This window comes from Eretmochelys imbricata, chromosome 23 (assembly GCF_965152235.1).
Source record: "Eretmochelys imbricata isolate rEreImb1 chromosome 23, rEreImb1.hap1, whole genome shotgun sequence".
Classification (NCBI taxonomy): domain Eukaryota; kingdom Metazoa; phylum Chordata; order Testudines; family Cheloniidae; genus Eretmochelys; species Eretmochelys imbricata.
This window is the reverse complement of record NC_135594.1, coordinates 15,043,594-15,064,448: the sequence shown is the minus strand read 5'-3', so window position 1 is coordinate 15,064,448 and position 20,855 is coordinate 15,043,594. Positions and strand designations below refer to the sequence as shown.

General features: G+C 66.5%; 1 protein-coding gene across 1 annotated transcript; it reads left to right on the top strand.

Moving 5' to 3' along the window:
• The first annotated feature begins 555 nt into the window (after nt 1-555).
• On the top strand, nt 556-8,195 carry KCNA7 (potassium voltage-gated channel subfamily A member 7). Its single transcript, XM_077840193.1, has 4 exons — nt 556-755; nt 2,857-2,889; nt 3,490-3,991; nt 7,308-8,195. The coding sequence occupies exons 1-4, from the start codon at nt 556-558 to the stop codon at nt 8,193-8,195; spliced, it is 1,623 nt and encodes a 540-aa protein (XP_077696319.1).
• Nucleotides 8,196-20,855: the final 12,660 nt, after the last annotated feature.

Genomic DNA, 20,855 nt, shown 5'->3' with positions numbered 1-20,855 from the left:
ATGGCAACCGGGCCCATGACCCCCGACCTGTCCCCTAGCAAGCAGGCCCATGACCCCCGACCTGCCCCCTAGCAACCGGGCCCATGACCCCCGACCTGCACCCTGGCAACCAGACCCATGACCTTGACCTGCGCCATGGCAACTGGGCCCATGACCCCCAACCTGCCCCCTAGCAACCGGGCCCATGACTTCCGACCTGCCCCACAGCAACCAGACCCATGACCCCCGACCTGCGCCCTGGCAACTGGGCCCATGACCCCCAACCTGCCCACAGCAACCGGACCCATGACCCCCGACCTGCCCCATAGCAACCAGGCCCATGACCCCCGACCTGCGCCCTGGCAACCGGGCCCATGACCCCCAACCTGCCCCCTAGCAACTGGGCCCATGACCCCCAACCTGCCCCCTAGCAACCGGACCCATGACCTTGACCTGCGTCATGGCACCCGGACCCATGACCCCTGACTTGCCCCCTAGCAACCGGACCCATGACCAACGACCTGAGCCACGGTAACCGGGCCTATGACCCCCGACCTCCCCCTAGCAACCGGACCCATGACCTTGACCTGCACCATGGCAACCAGGCCCACGACCCCCGACCTGCCCCATAGCAACCAGGCCCATGAACTTGACCTATGCCACAGCAGCCGGGCCCATGACCCCGACTTGCCTCACAGCAACCGGGCCGTGACCTCTGACCTGCGCCATAACCGTCCGAAAATGGGGAAGGCAGACCATAATACTCACCCTCAGTGGTAGGCCTGGAGCCATGCTGATGATCCAGATGTTCTCCATAGCAACCAGGGATATGTCCCCATCCCGCGCCATAACAGCTGGGGTAATGACCCGGGCCCAGCTGGGCTTGGGATACAGCCTCCTCCGCCCCTAGGGCAGGGCGCCATACGCCCAAGGCCTGGTACTGCAGGGTCACGGGGGGTCCATACACCCCTGTACACCCCCGGCCTGGCACTGCAGGGTCACAGGGGGGTCCATAAACCCCCATTTGCCCCAGGCCTGGCACTGCAGGTTCATGGGGTGTCCATAAGCCCCCGGCCTGGCACTGCAGGGTCACGGGGGGTCCATACACCCCCGTATGCCCCAGGCCTGGCACTGCAGGTTCATGGGGGGTCCATACACCCCCAGCCTGGCACTGCAGGGTCACGGGGGGTCCATACCCCCCCATATGCCACAGGCCTGGCACTGCAGGGTCACGGGGGGTCCATACACCCCTGTACGCCCCCGGCCTGGCACTGCAGGTTCATGGGGGGTCCATACGCCCCTGTACGCCCCAGGCCTCGCACTGCAGGGTCACGGGGGTCATTACACCCCTATATGCCCCAGGCCTGGCACTGCAGGGTCACAGGGGACCCTGTACACCCCAGGCCTGCCACCGCAGATGGCTCTGGAGCAGAGATGCCCACAGAGGAGCAGCAGATGGCGCTGGTAGGCTGTGTGAGGGGCACAGACACCCCTGGACAGAAACCCAACAGGACTAGAAGGACCAGGGATGGGAGTATGGGGAGATGAGGGATGTTGGGCATGTTAGAGCAGGACTCCTGGGTTCTCTCCTCAGGGGTGTCGAGTGGTTGGAGCAGGGGGGCTTGGAGCCAGGACTCCTGGGTTCTCTCCCCAGCTCTGGGAGGGGAGTGGGGTCTAATGGTTAGAGCATGGTGTGTTGCATACACACAGGGAAGCTGGCACAATCCCTATAGTTCAGGTAAGGGCAGAAGCCACCCCACTAATTAATAAATTAATTAACTCTGTTTATCACACCCCCACACTCTCCAGGCAGATTAACACCACCATTCCTGGGCACTTATGTCATACCTATTAACAGATTACTTTCTTATTACAACAGTTATCTCTTGATCCCTAACGCTTTGTTACTTGGGTGTGATTACCACTCTCCTCCCAACATTAGATTAATTAACCCCATCTCGGTTATTGAGCTTCCATTAGAATCCAGGAACAGGAGGCCCAGAGAGGGACGCCCCAAAGGGAAGCGCTCATCCCCTTGGGCATTCGCATTTCAGTTTTATGCATGTCAATTATTCTTTGCATTTTACAGATGGTGGGAATAGAACCCAGGAGTCCTGGCTTCCAGCCCCACCCTGCTCTAACCACTAGACCCCTCTCCCCTCTCAGAGCCAGAGATAAAACCCAGGAGTCCTGGCTCCCAGCCCCCCACTGCTCTGAGAGGGGAGTGGGGGTCTAGTTCTAACCACTAGACCCCACTCCCCTCTCAGAGCTGGGAATAGAACCCAGGAGTCCTGGCTCCCACCCCCCGCCTCCATATCATCCCTGGGAGCTCTCTGCCCCCGTTATTTTTAGTGCCCTCAGAGCCGAAGGGGCAGCGGGGTGGGGGCGGGCACTGGGGTTTGGCACAGGGGCACTGGAAGTCAGAGCTGTCCTGAGAACATGACACCTCTCCGGGCTGGGAACGTGTTTACAGCCAGAGATCCTGGCCCTTGGCCTCAGGGACGGACGGACACACAGATCCGGGGCTCGGAAGGAGTGGGGGGGCCAGAGGGGCGAAGAGAGGAGAAGAAGAGGGGCGCAGGGAATTTTCAGGGCAGAAGAGAGGAGCGGGAAAGGCTGAGATCAGAAGAGTGTGTATGTGGCGGGGGGGAGATGGTGTGAATGTGGGAACGAATCGAGGCCGGAGGAGGAGGGGGACACAGGCTGAGTGCGGGAAGGGGGGAGCGAATCGGGGCCGGAGTGGGAGGGGGTACGGGCTGAGGGTGGGAAGGGGGGAGCGAATCGAGTCCGGAGGAGGAGGGGGACACAGGCTGAGTGCGGGAAGGGGGGAGCGAATCAGGGCCGGAGTGGGAGGGGGTATGGGCTGAGGGTGGGAAGTGGGGAGCGAATCGAGGCCGGAGGAGGAGGGGGACACAGGCTGAGTGCGGGAAGGGGGGAGCGAATCGGGGCCGGAGTGGGAGGGGGTACGGGCTGAGGGTGGGAAGTGGGGAGCGAATCGAGTCCGGAGGAGGAGGGGGACACAGGCTGAGTGCGGGAAGGGGGGAGCGAATCGGGGCCGGAGTGGGAGGGGGTACAGGCTGAGGGTGGGAAGTGGGGAGCGAATCGAGTCCGGAGGAGGAGGGGGACACAGGCTGAGTGCGGGAAGGGGGGAGCGAATCGGGGCCGGAGTGGGAGGGGGTACGGGCTGAGGGTGGGAAGGGGGGAGCGAATTGGTGCCGGAGGAGGAGGGAGACACAGGCTGAGTGAGGGAAGAGGGGAGCGAATCGGGGCCAGAGGAGGAGGGGGTACGGGCTGAGTGCAGGAATGGGAGGAGGGAACACGGTGTGAGGGAGGGAACAATTCAGCGGAGGGTGGTGAGCGAGGCAGGGGCACCCGTGGAGGGGAACCCCCCGTCCCGGCCCATGGCCACCGACGCCGGGCCCTGACCTCCCCCGCCATGGAGAAGCCGGCGCTGCCAGCGGGGGGACCCGCCGAGGCGCCCGGCCCCTTTGTCCCGTGCCTGCGCCGGGACTGCTGCGAGCGGGTGGTGATCAACGTGGCGGGGCTGCGGTTCGAGACCCAGGCCAGGACCCTGCTCCGGTTCCCCAACACCCTGCTGGGCGACCCACGGCGCCGGCTCCGCTACTATGACCCGCTGCGGGGCGAGTTCTTCTTCGACCGCAGCCGGCCCTGCTTCGACTCCATCCTCTACTACTACCAGTCGGGCGGGCGGCTGCGGCGCCCCCCCAACGTGCCTCTCGACATCTTCCTGGAGGAGCTGAAGTTCTACCAGCTGGGCGAGGAGGCGCTCAGCAAGTTCCGGGAGGACGAGGGCTTCGTCAAGGAGCAGCCGCGCCCGCTGCCCGGGCCCGAGTTCCTCAAGCAGGTCTGGCTGCTCTTCGAGCACCCGGAGAGCTCGCAGGCCGCCCGCATCATCGCCATCATCTCCGTGCTGGTCATCCTCATCTCCATCGTCATCTTCTGCCTCGAGACGCTGCCCGAGTTCCGGGACGAGCGGGACATGTCGCTGCCGGTGAGCGAGGGGGCCGGCGGGCCCGGCCCTGCGGCTCCGGCGCCCTGCCCTGCGCCCGCTGCCCTGCGCCCGCTGCCCGCCCTGCCCTGCGCCCGCTGCCCGCCCTGCCCTGCGCCCGCTGCCCTGCACCCGCTGCCCGCCCTGCCCTGCACCCGCTGCCCTGCGCCCGCTGCCCTGCGCCCGCTGCCCTGCGCCCGCTGCCCGCCCTGCCCTGCGCCCGCTGCCCTGCGCCCGCTGCCCTGCGCCCGCTGCCCTGCACTGCCCTGCGCCCGCTGCCCGCCCTGCCCTGCGCCCGCTGCCCTGCGCCCGCTGCCCGCCCTGCCCTGCGCCCGCTGCCCTGCGCCCGCTGCCCTGCGCCCGCTGCCCGCCCTGCCCTGCGCCCGCTGCCCTGCGCCCGCTGCCCTGCGCCCGCTGCCCGCCCTGCCCTGCGCCCGCTGCCCGCCCTGCCCTGCGCCCGCTGCCCTGCGCCCGCTGCCCGCCCTGCCCTGCGCCCGCTGCCCGCCCTGCCCTGCGCCCGCTGCCCTGCGCCCGCTGCCCTGCGCCCGCTGCCCGCCCTGCCCTGCGCCCGCTGCCCTGCGCCCGCTGCCCGCCCTGCCCTGCGCCCGCTGCCCACCCTGCTGAGCCCCCACTGCCCGCCCTGCACCCACTGCCTGCCCTGCCCTGCGCCCGCTGCCCGCCCTGCCGTGCACCCCCTGCCCGCCCTGCACCCACTGCCTGCCCTGCCCTGCGCCCGCTGCCTGCCCTGCCCTGCACCCGCTGCCTACCCTGCCCTGCGCCCGCTGCCCGCCCTGCGCCCGCTGCCCGCCCTGCCCTGCGCCCGCTGCCCACCCTGCCGTGCACCCCCTGCCCGCCCTGCACCCACTGCCTGCCCTGCCCTGCGCCCGCTGCCTGCCCTGCCCTGCACCCGCTGCCTACCCTGCCCTGCGCCCGCTGCCCGCCCTGCGCCCGCTGCCTGCCCTGCTTTGCTCCCGCTGCCCACTCTGCACCCGCTGCCTGCCCTGCCCTGCGCCCGCTGCCCACTCTGCGCCCACTGCCCACCCTGCCCTGCGCCCGCTGCCCACCCTGCCGAGAGCCCGCTGCCCGCCCTGCCCTGCGCCCGCTGCCTGCCCTGCCCTGCGCCCGCTGCCCTGCACCCGCTGCCCGCCCTGCCCTGCACCCGCTGCCCTGCGCCCGCTGCCCTGCGCCCGCTGCCCTGCGCCCGCTGCCCGCCCTGCCCTGCGCCCGCTGCCCTGCGCCCGCTGCCCTGCGCCCGCTGCCCGCCCTGCCCTGCGCCCGCTGCCCTGCGCCCGCTGCCCTGCGCCCGCTGCCCTGCACTGCCCTGCGCCCGCTGCCCGCCCTGCCCTGCGCCCGCTGCCCTGCGCCCGCTGCCCGCCCTGCCCTGCGCCCGCTGCCCTGCGCCCGCTGCCCTGCGCCCGCTGCCCGCCCTGCCCTGCGCCCGCTGCCCTGCGCCCGCTGCCCTGCGCCCGCTGCCCGCCCTGCCCTGCGCCCGCTGCCCTGCGCCCGCTGCCCTGCGCCCGCTGCCCGCCCTGCCCTGCGCCCGCTGCCCTGCGCCCGCTGCCCTGCGCCCGCTGCCCTGCACTGCCCTGCGCCCGCTGCCCGCCCTGCCCTGCGCCCGCTGCCCTGCGCCCGCTGCCCGCCCTGCCCTGCGCCCGCTGCCCTGCGCCCGCTGCCCTGCGCCCGCTGCCCGCCCTGCCCTGCGCCCGCTGCCCTGCGCCCGCTGCCCTGCGCCCGCTGCCCGCCCTGCCCTGCGCCCGCTGCCCGCCCTGCCCTGCGCCCGCTGCCCTGCGCCCGCTGCCCGCCCTGCCCTGCGCCCGCTGCCCGCCCTGCCCTGCGCCCGCTGCCCTGCGCCCGCTGCCCTGCGCCCGCTGCCCGCCCTGCCCTGCGCCCGCTGCCCTGCGCCCGCTGCCCGCCCTGCCCTGCGCCCGCTGCCCTGCGCCCGCTGCCCGCCCTGCCCTGCGCCCGCTGCCCGCCCTGCCGTGCACCCCCTGCCCGCCCTGCACCCACTGCCTGCCCTGCCCTGCGCCCGCTGCCTGCCCTGCCCTGCACCCGCTGCCTACCCTGCCCTGCGCCCGCTGCCCGCCCTGCGCCCGCTGCCTGCCCTGCTTTGCTCCCGCTGCCCACTCTGCACCCGCTGCCTGCCCTGCCCTGCGCCCGCTGCCCACTCTGCGCCCACTGCCCACCCTGCCCTGCGCCCGCTGCCCACCCTGCCGAGAGCCCGCTGCCCGCCCTGCCCTGCGCCCGCTGCCTGCCCTGCCCTGCGCCCGCTGCCCGCCCTGCCGTGCACCCCCTGCCCGCCCTGCACCCACTGCCTGCCCTGCCCTGCGCCTGCTGCCCGCCCTGCGCCCGCTGCCTGCCCTGCCCTGCGCCCGCTGCCCTGCGCCCGCTGCCTGCCCTGCCCTGCGCCCGCTGCCCTGCGCCCGCTGCCCGCCCTGCCCTGCGCCCGCTGCCTGCCCTGCCCTGCACCCGCTGCCCGCCCTGCCCTGCACCCGCTGCCCGCCCTGCGCCCGCTGCCCTGCGCCCGCTGCCCTGCGCCCGCTGCCCTGCACCCGCTGCCCGCCCTGCGCCCGCTGCCCTGCGCCCGCTGCCCTGCGCCCGCTGCCCTGCGCCCGCTGCCCGCCCTGCGCCCGCTGCCCGCCCTGCGCCCGCTGCCTGCCCTGCTTTGCTCCCGCTGCCCACTCTGCACCTGCTGCCCGCCCTGCGGCTCTGGTGCCTGCCCTGCACCCGCTGCCCGCCCTGCTTTGCTCCCGCTGCCCAGCCCTGCGTTCCCTCCACCCCGCCACCAACCTCATCCCAACATCCCCTCTGCCTGGAGATCCTGTTCGAGTTCTGGGACAAGAGGGACATCTCGCTGCCAGTGAGTGGAAAGGGGCGTCCCCTAAAACTCCAGCATCCCCTGCACCACCACCCCCTTCCCAGAGCTGGGAGAGAACCCAGGAGTCTTGGCTGCTTGCGGGGGGCTCGTTCCTGGCAGGCTGAGTCAGGGATGGTGCTGACTGGCCTGGCTGTGTGGGTCCTGCCTAGGAGCAGCCTGCAGATTAACGGCACTGTGAAGAGCCGACTACCCAACACCTCCGCCCCCTCCCACCCCCTGGGCTGGGTGACCTCCCTCCCCTCGCTCCCAGGCTGCTGGCTCCTGGCGGGGACCAATAATTGATGTAAATTTGCGGATGCTGCTGGGCGGGGTGGGGGAATTCCCTGCAGGGGAGCAGGGGTAGCCTGGGCTGCATCCCACCCCCTCGCTGTACCCCCTTGGGCCAGGCTGCCTCCCCAGCTGGGTTTCCCCCTGACCCCTTCCTCCACCACGTGTCCCCGCCAGGTCCCCCATCACCGGGCCAACAGCAGCCACATGCCCACCCCCAAGAGCCAGATGGACGACCCCTTCTTCATCGTAGAGACCATCTGCATCTGCTGGTTCTCCTTCGAGCTGGTGGTGCGGTTCCTGGCCAGCCCCAGCAAGCCGGCCTTCTTCAAGGACATCATGAACATGATTGACTTCGTGGCGATCATCCCCTACTTCGTGGCGCTGGGCACGGAGTTCGCCCGGCAGCGGGGGGTGGGCCAGCCGGCCATGTCGCTGGCCATCCTCCGTGTCATCCGGCTGGTCAGAGTCTTCCGCATCTTCAAGCTCTCGCGACACTCCAAGGGGCTGCAGATCCTGGGCCAGACGCTGAAGGCCAGCATGCGGGAGCTGGGCTTGCTCATCTTCTTCCTCTTCATCGGCGTCATCCTCTTCTCCAGCGCTGTCTACTTCGCCGAGGCTGACCATGCCGAGACCAACTTCACCAGCATCCCCGAGGCCTTCTGGTGGGCCGTGGTCACCATGACCACAGTGGGCTACGGGGACATGTCTCCCGTGACAGTGGGTGGGAAGATCGTGGGCTCGCTGTGCGCCATCGCCGGGGTCCTCACCATCTCCCTCCCGGTGCCCGTCATCGTCTCCAACTTCTCCTACTTCTACCACCGGGAGACAGAAGGCGAGGAGCAGGGCCAGTACACTCATGTGACCGGCTGCCCTGGCCACCCACCCTCTCCCACGCCGCCCGCCCGCCGGAAGAAGGCCTGCGGCAAGGAGATGTACTGTGGAGATGGGGCCCTGGCGCTGCCCAGCTGCCGGCTCCTGGACGGGATGGTGGCCTCTGCCAGCAGCCAGCCAGTCCTGTTGGAGCCCCAGCAACCCAACTGGGGCCTGGTGACCCAGGTGTGACCCTTCTGGCGCCTCTCCCCACCCAACTTCCGACCTGCCTCCCCTCCCCTCCTCGGTGCCTCTCTTGGGCGGCGGGAGAAGAGATTGGGTCCTAGTTTTGGCCACTCTGTCTCTAACCAGAGCGGGGCAAGGGGGTGGGGGGAGTGTCTTCTGGCACGCAGGGGAAACTGGAACCTGGCATGGCGGGGCACGGATATTGCCCCCCTCGCCCAGCCAGAAAGCTCTGGATGCAGTCGGCCCGGTACCGACACCTCCCCCGCCCCCAGTCCCATCTCCCACTCCGTGACTGAGAGCAGCTGGCCCCGGGGCACTTGCTGAGCTCACCTCAGCATGTTCTCGGGTTACATCTGCTGGAGAGCGCCCTGGAACATACCCCACGCAACCGAGCCCCAAATAGCAAGCGTGGGGATAAATACGGGAAGGCGTTTTGCCAAGGCATCTGAGCGAGCTTTGCAGGGCAATACAATCCCAGCCATTAGAGAGGTGGAGGGCCGGGGCAGGGGCCAGGGAGGCGGTCAGAGCCCCGGGAGATGGTGACTACGTTTAATGTGCTGGACTGGGGTTGTCTCCCATTAAATGGGATCCTTCCACCCCAGTGTCCCACCTTGGGAGCCATCCTTCCCGTCAGCTCCACACCTCAACTAGGGACATGCCCAGCCCACCCAGCCACTCCCATGGTGGCAGATTCAAAGCTGGGGCTGGAACGGTTGCTTCTCCCAAGCGTGTCTCCTTCCCGCCTCCACCCTGGGGATGTTTGCCTGGTAAGCTGGGCTCAAAGGTGTCAGCCCTGCCGCAAAACGGGCCAAGCAAGGAGAAAAAACCTTGGCTCACAGCTTCCATAAGGGTGAGCTCCATGCCGGTGCCCCAACTCAACCTCGACTCAACTCAGTCAGTGGGTCACTCAGCTTGTCCCCAACCCAGTGCAATCCAGGAGCCTCCAGTCCCCCCAACGCTACGCAGCTCAATCCCTTCCCAACCCAAACCAGCCCCCGCCAACCCAACGATGTCCATCTCCCCCAACCCTACACAACTCAATCCCCTCCTAACTCAACCCAGCCCATTCCCAACCCAACCCAACACAGTGTAGTCCCCGCAACTCTACACAATGCAATCCCCTCCCAACTCAATCCAGTCCATTCCCAACCCAACCCAGTCCAGTCCCCCCAACCCTATGCAGCTCAATCCCCTCCCAACCCAACCCAACCCAACCCAGCCCATTCCCAACCCAACCCAACGCAGTCTAGTCCCCCCAATCCTATGCAACTCAGTCCCCTCCCAACTCCACCCAGAACGTTCCCAACCCAACCCAACCCATCGCAGTCCAGTCCCCCTAACCCTACACAACTCAATCCCTTCCCAACCTGTTCCCAACCCGATCCAACCCAGTTCAGTCCCCCAATCCCTACACAGCTCAATCCCTTCCCAACTCAACCCAGCCCACTCCCAACGCAGTCCAGTCCCTCCAACTCTGTGTAACTCAATACCCTCCAAACTCAATCCAGTCAGTTCCCAACCAGACACAACGCAGTCCACTCCCCTCCAAAGCCCCAGTGCAACTCTGTTCTACTCAGTCCCCCAACCCAGCTCAGTCCTCTTCTGGTCCTTTTCCAACCCACTCCAAACCCCTCCCAATCGAACATTTCCCCCCCAAATCCCGCAAAGCTGACATCTCTCCTACCCCTCGCAGAGCATAGTTGCATCCCCCAGGAGTTCGGGGGCCACCCAGACGTCCCCGGCTTGCCATGCCCCCAGAATCACAGACCTCCAGCTCGTCCCAAGCTAACGGGCAAGCTGAGGTGGGGAAAGGGAAGCTCAGGGGAGTCCCAAGTCTTAAACATTGGTGTTCGCCACACACAGCAATGCCCAGTGAGCTGGAGGGCGCGTAGAATAGGAGAAGAGGGCCATGCGATGGAGAGAGAGAAATCTCCGTCCCCCCCTCCCCATTGTCCTCCTGGCTACAGGCCACTTTCCTCATTCGTTGTCTTAATTTTTGTTTCAATGGTCTTAAATGCTGGGTCGGAGAGGACAGGGGCACCAGGAACAGGCATGAGCTGGAGTGTAAATGTGAGGAGAAAGGCCTGTCAGGGGGTGTGTGCAAGGGGTGGGTGGGAGGTGTAGCCACAGCACAATTACGGTGTAAACGTGTGGGAACGACAGTGCACTTGTGCCCGTGAGTAGTTACTGCTCTAAGCGTTGTGTGACCGTGCGCTCCCCCGTGGTGTCACGGCTGGGCTGCGCGTCCCTCTGGCGTATCATCTTGGCGAGCGGCACATCTCGCACAGCGGTGCCCAGGCGGGAGGTGTTCGTGGCCGCGGGCCGCTTGTGCGAGTGGGGCCACCCCGAAAGCAACGTGGACCATGCAACCCGGACCCGCAACGCGCCCAGGGCAACCACAGTGGTGCCCCCTTCCTGGAGGGACACAGGCCACCCCACCAGGGCCTCGCTCCGAGTGGCTACTCCGGAGGGACCCCAGCCAGCGCTCCCTGCCCAGCCCCAAAAGTCCCGGGAACTGCTGCCCCACCAGGAGCAACTGAGTTCTCGGCCCGTTCAGCTCGGGACAGTTAAAGCAGACGCCAGCTTGGAGGCTGGACTCTGGACCGCAGGATGCACAGTCCCAGTGGTTGCTCTGGGTCTCAGCTTCCCAGGTGCTTTGCAAGGAACGGCCGCTTCTTAAAAGGGGCTCCAGACGCAGGGGCCTGCAGCCCGGCCGATCGGGTCTTCTCCAGACGCGGGGGCTTTGCACAGAAAGGTCTCCCCCCGACGCCCTCAGTGCCTGCAGGACTTTGCACATCGGCTCCTGAGCTTTGGGCTTTATTTCTTTTTAATTGCAGATTATTTCTTGGAAGAGAGTTGTGGCCGAGATCAGGGCCCCATGGGGCCCGGCGCTGCACAGACCCCGACCGAAATCAGGGCCCCGTCGCTCCGGGCGCTGCACAGACCCCGACCGAGATCGGGGCCCCGTCGTGCCGGGCGCTGCACAGACCCCAACCGAGATCGGGGCCCCGCTGCGCCAGGCGCTGCACAGACTCCGACCGAGATCAGGGCCCCGTCGCGCCGGGCGCTGCCCAGACCAATAGCGAGAGGCAGCCACTGGCCCAAAGAACTCATGGTCTGAGAGGACGAAGGAGAAGGCTTATCTTCCACACTTTACTGATGGGGAAACTGAGGCACAGAACAGTGCAGTGACTTCCCAACCCCATGGGGACTCGTGCTGGGCCCTGAAGAGCTGGGGACAGGGATGGGGAGAGGAGCTGGATCCAGAGTTTCTGCCTCTCCTCGCGTGGCTCTGGATTTCACGGGGCCGGATTCTCCCCCGGCCGCCTCTGGACTTCATGCTGCTCCCCCGTCATGAGCCTTCCTTCCACATGCCCCCCTTCCCCTAGACCCTCTCCCCTCACCCCCCAACTATCCTGTATCTCGGTGTGAAAAGACACCAGCCTGCCCTGATCTCCAATAAACTCACCTGCCCCGTTATTTATTGCCAAGGAGAGATGGCAGCATCTGGTGTCTCACTGCTCTGCCCCCTGCCCGCCCCACAGCCTGAACAGAAACCAAGCAGGGGAACCAGACCCACTCCCGCGGCCTGCCCCAGTCCGGGGTAGGGGTGGAAATCAGGAGTAAGCCCGATGCATGGCTGCAAGACTCGGACCGGGTGGCGGGGATGGGAATGGCCGTGATGGGGCAACGCTCCATGTCCCCCAGTCTCCATCTCTGTGGCTGGTGTAACCCGGGAGGGACGCCCCCACGCAGCCCCGGAGCTGCCCCCCGCACTCCCCACCTCCCGCTGGGGTAAATTGGCCAAGCCGCGATGAAGGGACCCCAGGAGTTCATTGCAGCCTGGCCTGGTGCCGGGGCCGGGAGGGGAGCTGAGGGCATCCGGGGTAACTGATTCCTTCCCTGCTCTTCGCTGGGCGGGGGGTCCCTCCGTCTGTCCTGCTGAGGTGGCAGGGTTTAAATTTAGGCTGGCGAAATAGCCGGGATGCCGGAGGCCAGCGGGAGGGGAGTATTTAAAGGCACAGCAGCGTGGCCTGGCGGGGGGCACGGGGAGAACGGTGGGTCGCCCCATGGGGCAGATGCAGGTGCCAGTTTGTGCCCCTGCCCGGCACAGGTGGGGGGTGGGGAGATTAAGGGGGGGCAGGGAGTGGCCAGAGGCAAGCACACACAGACGGACAGGGAGAGAGGCGGGCCAAGCAGGGCAGGAGGGCGTGAGGCCCCGCCAATGGCCATGGCAGATCCAGGCAGCACGAGCCCCCACCCGGCTGGGCCCCCCCATCCTAACCCGCCAGCCTCGGTGTCCCATGGGCGCGTCAGCCGAGATCTGCCCCCCAAGATAGAGAGCAAGAGGGGGATAGATGGGGATAGATAGATGGGCATGTGAGGGGAGTGGGGGGGGATGGGGGTAACTGGATGGGGTGGGGGGAGGGGGAAAGGGGAGTGGAGGGAGGGGGGCGCATGGGGATCGCTAGGTAATGGGTGTTGATCGCTCCAGTCCTCATCTGGGCTAATTTACTGCTCTGCCTGTTTCAGTTCCTGTGGTGCCCCCCCCCACAGCTGGGGGCACCCCCCTCACCCTCCCTAACCACCAGACCCCCCTCCCCTCCCAGAGCCAGGGAGAGAACCCAGGAGTCCTGGCTGCCAGGTCCCCCCAGCTGCCACTCCCCCTACCCTATTCCTGCATCTGGTGCTTTTACTGGCCAGAATGTGATTTCCGGCCATAAAGACCCGACATTGCCCCCCCCAACCCTGCCGTTCCTGGTCTGCCTGGCGGGGGTCATTACCTGGGGGGCAGGGGGGGAGTAACCAGCTGAGCTGCGGCAGGGAAGGACCCAGGACCCAGAACCCTGGGGGTCCCAGCACTGTTCAGTCAGGGGGCTCAGTGCTGCAAGCTTCCCAACAGCAGTGCCCACCCTTCCCTCCTCCTGCCCCAGACCAGGGGATGGCAGCGGTGAAAGCCGTGACCCACAGCAGGTGGGGCCCATCACTGGTCCCCTGGGTAAGTGGATCTGGGTGGGGGCCTTGGGGTTACTCAAATCCAGATCAACCTCCTGCCCCCCGCCCCCCGCCACTGTAACCCATTACTCCCCACTCCCCTCCCCGAGTCCCTAGTGGCTGTGGGGCTGGCGGGGGAGGGGGAGGGAGGCCCTGAGGCAATGAGCAGGTTTGGAAGCCGGAGGTTTCTCACAGCATCTGCAGAACATCTGGGCAGCCCCGGAGGTGAGTGGGGAGGGGGGAAGCACATCTGGCTGGGAGGTACCATGTCGGGGTTCCTCAGCCTGCTGGGATCAGAACCGTGTGTCTGAGACCCTGCACCCCTCCAGCCGCTGGGGATTCCCTCTCACAGCCCCCTCCGGAGCCAGTCCCCGCAGCCCAACGCCCCCCGCTGAGCCCCCCGTCCCGCTCCCCACACCCAAGTGCCCCCCGCTGAGCCCCGTCCTGCTCCCCGCAGCCCAGCGCCCCCCGCTGAGCCCCCTGCCCCACTCCCTGCAGCCCAAAGCCCCCAATGACCCCCACCCTGCCCCCTGAACCCCAGCCCCCCCCGACTCCCCTGCCCTGCTCCCCGCAGCCCCGCACCCCCTAGTGCTCGAATCCCTTCCTGCCGGGGGAGAGCACCCCCTGCTGGGGGCACTGCTGCAGGGAAGCTGTGTAATGGGGACCCTTCGCCCGGCACTGGGACTCAGCCCCTCTGGGGGTTGGGGAGACCCCGTGGGGTGCCGGGATCCCTCGGCCACCTCTGCTTACACAGTGCTCTGGGTTTGGAGGTCAGAGGTCAGAGCCCCCAGCTGGGGTGGGGGGATGGGGCCCTGCAGGGAGGAAACTCAGGTCCCAGGGGCTGTTTCCGCCCTGGATGGGGAAGGAAACTGACCTCATTCGTCATGGTAACGGGGGGGGGGCTCCCTGGGGCGCCATGGAAACCGCCTCCCTGGATTCCCTAGGAGGGTCTGGGTCCTTAACTGGTGCCCCTCACTCCCGACCCACAGCCCCTGCTAGCCCGGCCCTGGGCTCCCCCCAGCCCTGCCGGTGCCCCTCACTCCCGACCCACAGCCCCTGCTAGCCCAGCCCTGACCCCCCCCCCCAGCCCTGCCGGTGCCCCTCACTCCCGACCCACAGCCCCTGCTAGCCCGGCCCTGACCCCCCCCAGCCCTGCCGGTGCCCCTCACTCCCGACCCGCAACCCCCTGCCAGCCCGGCCCTGGGCTCCCCCCAGCCCTGCCGGTGCCCCTCACTCCCGACCCACAGCCCCTGCTAGCCCGGCCCTGACCCCCCCCAGCCCTGCCGGTGCCCCTGACTCCCGACCCGCAGCCCCCTGCTCCCCCCGGCCCAGTCTACCCCCTACCCCCAACTCCTGCAAGTGGTTTAACATGTGTGTACGGGGGAGATGCCTCACTGTGAATCTGTCAAAACATCATCCCCAGAGGTCTACGAAATAATCCACACGAATCCCAGCACAGGCCCTGGCGGGCGGCGAGGGGGCGCTGCAAGGGGGTGCCCGGGGACGGGGAGGGGTTCGGGGCAGGGCTATGGGGCAGTCGGACGAACTGGTCACGGTGACGCCAGAGGGTTACCCAGAAACCAAAATCCGACCACGCTTCGCAGAGACCGAATTGGCCGGGGTGCTGGCCGAACGACGTCCCCGAACAGCCAGCCGGAGCGGGCCAGGAGCCCTTTCCCAAAGGCAGGTGTACTGTCCCGTCCTGCCGCCGGGGAGCAAACGAGGCCTTTGGGGAAATATAATCTGGGGGTGGGGAGATTGGCGCCCACCCCGGCCCCTGATTCGTGGCCAGTGGCGCCTCGGCTCTTTGGGGACATCCCCCTCCCAGCTGGACAAGGCCGTGGATTTCACCGTCTCTGCTAGGGGCCGGCCGCTGGCGGGACGTGTCTCTGCGGAGCTGGAGGATGGGGGCCAGGAGCCAGGCCACCTTTGGACAGGCAGGGCGGACGCGTGGTAACGTCGGGGGCCGGCACGCAGGCTGGCAACAGCAGTAGGTCCTGGCTCGGGGGGGTCTGAGTAGGATGTACCACCCCCACCGCCCCCAGCATGGACACAGGGCTGCCCAGCGAGGCTGGATTCCCAGAGAGACGTGTCTCGCTTGCCTCCTGCCTGCAGCGACCCGGGTGGCCCCTTTGGTCGGCTCCTGGCTGCAAAAGGGTTTTCCCACAACCTCTTGAAGTAGGGCGTTAAGTGCGGTGAGTTTGTCAGGCCTCGGACAGGAGGTCCTGTTACAGAACAACTGCCATTGAGGGGTTCTCCAGGTCCCCCCCCAATTGAACACACTACAACAACACCGGCGCCCCTATACCCCAACAGCTCACACACGCCCCAGCCGATCCAACCCACAATAGGGACACGCACAAATATACCTAGACATCCCACTGCACCCACCAACAGAACACGTCCTGCTGCGTTCACATCCCATCCCCCCACCCACACAACCCCTTCCACAAGAGAAGCACTCACCCCCCGCCCCCCTGCATTGAAATGCACAGCTCCCCCCGCCCTGCTACACAGGGAGAGGGCGAAACGCACATGGGGAGAAACACAGCGAGGTGAGGCCAGCCTAGACCGTGCCAAAGAGACTGGGAATTAATCTGCCCCCTCCACACTGGCATTTCCCGGCGTCTTGTCGCTTTGCAGCCTAAATCTCCTTATAACAAAGTGTTTGGCAGGGAACTTCCTATGGGTTTGGGTTTGTTTTTTTTTAAGAAAAGAGGGGAAAAAAGACTAAAAAACAAAGAAACCAAGCAAGTAAATAAAAACCTGGCCAGACAGGAGCAGAGCAGGCCAGTTCTGCCGCCAGCGAGCTACTCTGCCATTTTCCTGACTTCACTTTGCAGCTCTGAGGTTCCTTTCACAATGTTTTGGCCTCGGGATTTCCTAGGTTTGTTGGTTTTTTAAATGAAAAGTGGATGGGGAAAAACGAATAGAAACCATCCAGCCGCTGGGAGTCCCCTTCACTTCTGCTGTCACTTTCCTGCGCCAACGGTCTTTTAAACACATTTTCGTACGCCGGTGCCTAGGGCTGCGGAAGTAAAAATGACAGCCAAAAGGGAACTACCAGCCAAACACTAGCAGAGCACAGAAAACGGATGGGGAGTTAATCTGCCACTTCTAACTCTGAGCCTGCCAAGTGTTTTGTAAGCGTGGCTTTTTTTTCTAACGAAGTTTTTGGGCCGGTGATTTCCTCGGTTTTTCAATTGGGGGGAGATAAACACACCGCTCGCAGAAGGCGCGTCGTTGCCGTGACGTGGCGGTTTCATTCATTTGCAACCTCTCCGCATCTCCGAGCGCTCGGACGGTCGGTTCAACGGAGTCTTTGGAGTGGAATTTCCCAGGGCTTTTTCCAACGACAGACGCTGGTACCGTGGCCTCGGTGGGTCTTTGCAAACGTCGCACCGGCATTTCCCAGTTGCCGGGTGCTCTGGGGTTCTTTGAACCAGGTTTTTGCTTGCACTGAGTTTCCTAGGTTGACTTTTTTGAACCGCTGACGATCCCAGCCCTCCTCCCTGCCCCCGCTTCATCCCGGCTTGGCGCTGCATTGTCTGCAAAGAGGGTTTTTATCCTGCTTAGTGTCTCCCGGCTCCTGACCGCAGGAACAAGGGCCGGTGTTCAGAGCACAAAAGGGAAGTGACAAGCGGGGGCCCAGGCAGGGTTGGGGCCTCCAGGCAGGTGGCTGGGACTGAAAGCAGGTGGCTGCTTTGTTGAGGGCTGGGGCGAGGTGCGGGGGGGGGGGGAGAATGGGGCATGGGGCTTGTTCCCTCTAGGGGGCACCGGCTCCCATCTCCAGCCCCAGGGTGTGGGGGGAGGCCTGGCTGTTGGGGGGGGGGGGAATTAAGCCAGATTCCTTCCTTTTCCCGACTGCATTTTTGCAACCTGAGCTAATCTGAAGTCTTTGTATCTCCCCCCCTCCCCTCCTCTGCACCCACCCTGCCGCTGGCTGGGCCTGCCGGGCTGCGGGTCGTGGATCAGCCTTGCCAGGGACCTGAGTGTATCCGGCTCCAGCCCGTGCAGGGGGGAATCTGGCTCAGCGCGAAACAGGGCTTGGGATTGGGGCTGGGCCACAGCCCGGCTGGGGGATGACACCCAGGGGGTGGGGGGGGCTGAGATCAGAGCTCACCCTCGCTCCCATTGCAGCCCGGGGTGACTCTGGATTGACCTCGGATGAAGCTGAGATCAGAACCCAGCCCTGACCCCAATGTGAACAGGAGTGACTCCAGATTGACCCCCGGATGGAGCTGAGATCAGAATCCTGCCCTGACCCCACTGTGAACAGGAGTGACTCCGGATTGACCCTGCGGGAATTGAGATCAGAAACCGCTCTGCCCTCATGGCAGACGCGGGGTGTGTGTGTGTTGTGACTCTGGGATTGCACCCTGGGGGCAGGGGGGGGGTGGCTGATATTGGGATCTGCCCCTTACAGACACACACACACACCCCTGGTACACCCCTGGCCCAGGGCTGGGCTCACACACAAAGGAGCCGGTTACCTCCCCACACACATGTCTAGGTGGCTGGGAGAGAGGGTGGGGGGGACGCGTGCACGTAATTGAAGCCAGACCTGGATCAGGTGAGGGGCATGCGGGGAAAAGGGGGGGTCTCTCCTGCCTCCCCCCCCCCGCAGATCTCCACCATCCCCCTCTCTGGCTGCAGGCTGCCTGTCTACCTGGCTCCAGCCCCCCTTCCCCAGCTCCCCGCCCGGCCCCTCGCCCTCCCTGCTGGCGGTCCCCACCCCGCCGCGCCGGGCCCCAATAGCTCAGTGATGGGAGGGGGGAAGTATCCCCCCCCCCGCACGCGCTCCCTCCCCCCCCAGGCCTGCCATTCCCTGGCAGCCCGGAAACACAAATTCCAGCCCCGCGCTGCGACGGCTGATTAACTTCTCATGTTGAAACCCGAAGGCGCGTGGGGGAAGGATCAACGGCGTGGGGACCGGCCGGCCCTCGTCTGTCCGTCCGTCTGCACAGGGGCCTTACAGTGTCAGGTGGGTGGAATGGGGGGGGTCTGCGGGTTGGGAGTGAGGGGCACCGGCAGGGCTGGGGAGCCCAGGGCCGGGCTAGCAGGGGGCTGTGGGTTGGGAGTGAGGGGCACCAGCAGGGCTGGGGGGAGCCCAGGGCTGGGCCAGCAGGGGGCTGCGGGTCGGGAGTGAGGGGCACCGGCAGGCCTGGGGGGAGCCCAGGGCTGGGCTAGCAGGGGGCTGCGGGTCGGGAGTGAGGGGCACCAGCAGGGCTGGGGGGAGCCCAGGGCTGGGCTAGCAGGGGGGCTGCGGGTCAGGAGTGAGGGGCACTGGCAGATGTGCTCTTTGCAGAGGTTGGGGGGCTGGGGGATGCCCCGTGGATGGGGGGGAGCTGCTTGTGAACGAGGAGGGGGCGGGGGCAGGGAGCTCCCAGGGCAGGGGAAACCCGTGCACCTAGGGGCAGGAGCCGCTTGCAACGCGAAGTAGCCGGGCCGATGAAGGAGCCGGGAAGATGCTGCGGGGTCTGGATTCCATTAGCCAAGAGCCAGGGAACGTACCAGCCGCACTGCCCATGGCCAGCACAGCCTGCCGGCGGGGTGCCGGATGCCTGGGTCCTCTTCCCAGCTGCGGGAGGGGAGTGGGGTCTAGCGGTTAGAGCCGGGGGGCTAGTGGATTAGAAGAAGTCCAACTCTCAGCCCCCCCTGCTCTAACCACTAGGCTCCACTCCCCTCCCAGAGCCAGGGATGGGAACGTCCTTGTTCCCTGGGCAAGGTGGAAGCTCTGTGGTGCTCCAGTGATGGGAAAAGGGGGGGGATCCAGACTGGAGGGGGGTCCTCCAAACCCCAAGATCCAAATAAGCTCAGAGAGACCCCAACCTGCCCCTTGAAAGGCCTTTGCTGTTGGAACACAGCAGGGGGCTGCAGATCAGGAGTGAGGGGCACCGGCAGGGCTGGGGGGGGTCAGCGCGGGCTGGCAGGGGGCTGCGGGGTCAGGAGTGAGGGGCACCGGCGGGGCTGGGGGGAGCCCGGGGCCGGGCTGGCAGGGGGCTGCGGGTCGGGAGTGGGGGGCACTGTTGGGGCTGGGGGGAGCCCGGGCCGGGCTGGCAGGGGGGCTGCAGATCAGGAAGTGAGGGGCACTGGCAGGGCTGGGGGGGGGCAGGGCCGGGCTGGCAGGGGGCTGCGGGTCAGGAGTGAGGGGGCACCGGCGGGGCTGGGGGGGGAGCCCGGGGCCGGGGCTGGCAGGGGGCTGCGGGTCGGGAGTGGGGGGCACCGTTGGGGCTGGGGGGAGCCCGGGCCGGGCTGGCAGGGGGCTGTGGGTCGGGAGTGGGGGGGCACTGCGGTGCTGGCTGTTCCCTGCCCCGGCAGGTTGGCGCACGTCTGGCTAAGCTGCACATACCTGCTCAGCAGCCGGGGGGGGGTGGTTCCCGCACAGGAGGTCACGGCGCCGGGGATTGTGGGTAACATTTTATGCAAATAGCCTCAGGGTCAGAATCTAATCTCTCTAAAAAACTGGTTATATTCTGTTAGCTCCCCCCCCCCCCCCGCCACAGCCAGGGAGAGAACCCAGGCGTCCTGGCTCCCAGCCCCCCCTGCTCTGACCACTAGACCCCACTCCCCTCCCAGAGCTGGGGAGAGAACCCAGGCGTCCTGGCTCCCAGCCCCCCCTGCTCTGAGCACTCAATCCCAGCCTGCCACCCCCCCAGGGGGATGAGAATGGGCAGCTCATTGCAGGGATGCGGGAGGCTGTCTGTGGGAGAGGGGCAGGTGGGGGGAAGGGCTGGGAGCAGAAACCTTTCAGGTTTCGGTTTCCAAGGCGAGTGCATTAGGCCCCCCCCCAGGGCTGCGTCCCCCTCCCCCCTCCCCCCATGTCCCCTGCATCTGGATCCCAACCCCGTGCCCCCTCCCGCCAGCCGCTGCCTGTTCTGGAATCTGCAGCTGTCCCTGGGGGGGACCTAGAACCCAGGGGCTCCGCGCTCGGAGAACCGGGAGGCGTAAAGAGCCGGTGCTCGGCGCTAAAGGGTCACGTTGGGAAGGGGGAGGGTTGCCATGGTCTAGATCCCGGTTCCAGAGCCTGGTGTCAGCTTTTTAACCACCGAGGGGCTAGACCCAGTGGGTTTCAGAGCCCAGGGCCGGCAGCGTGTTCTAGATCACACTGTCCCCTCGATGGCTGCTCCAGACCCCAGTGCACTCTCAGGTCCGGGTTCTCGGCACCGGAGGAATTTGGGGCTGTTCGTGACCCCCCCAGGCCGTGACGCGGGTTCTTTCCCAGCTGTGTGCCTTGGGGCAGAATGGGGGGGGCACTTTCTAGAGCCGGGTCTGACCAGGGGCACGTCCCTAGAGCCAATCCACGTGGCTGGGGCAAATTCTAGCCCCGGCCGTGTGTCGGCGCCTGTTCTAGATCACATTGGCCCGACAGCTCGGGATAGAGGTTTCTAGGCTCCCCATGTTCTAGACCTCAGCACCTCCCTAAAATCGGCACGCATGGGGGGAGTGGGGTCTAGTGGTTGGAGCGGGGGGTCTGGGAGCCGGGACTCCTGGGTTCTCCTCCCAGTTAACATTAATCGTATCTATTTCTCTTTCCCCTCAGGGCTCTTGAGCGACTCCCCACTCCACAGCTGCGGTGACCCAAACCTCCCCCGAGTCTCTCCTCCCGCACCAACCGGATGCCTCCATCATGAGCATCGAGCCCCCCAGGGAGGGGGCACCAGCCCTGCG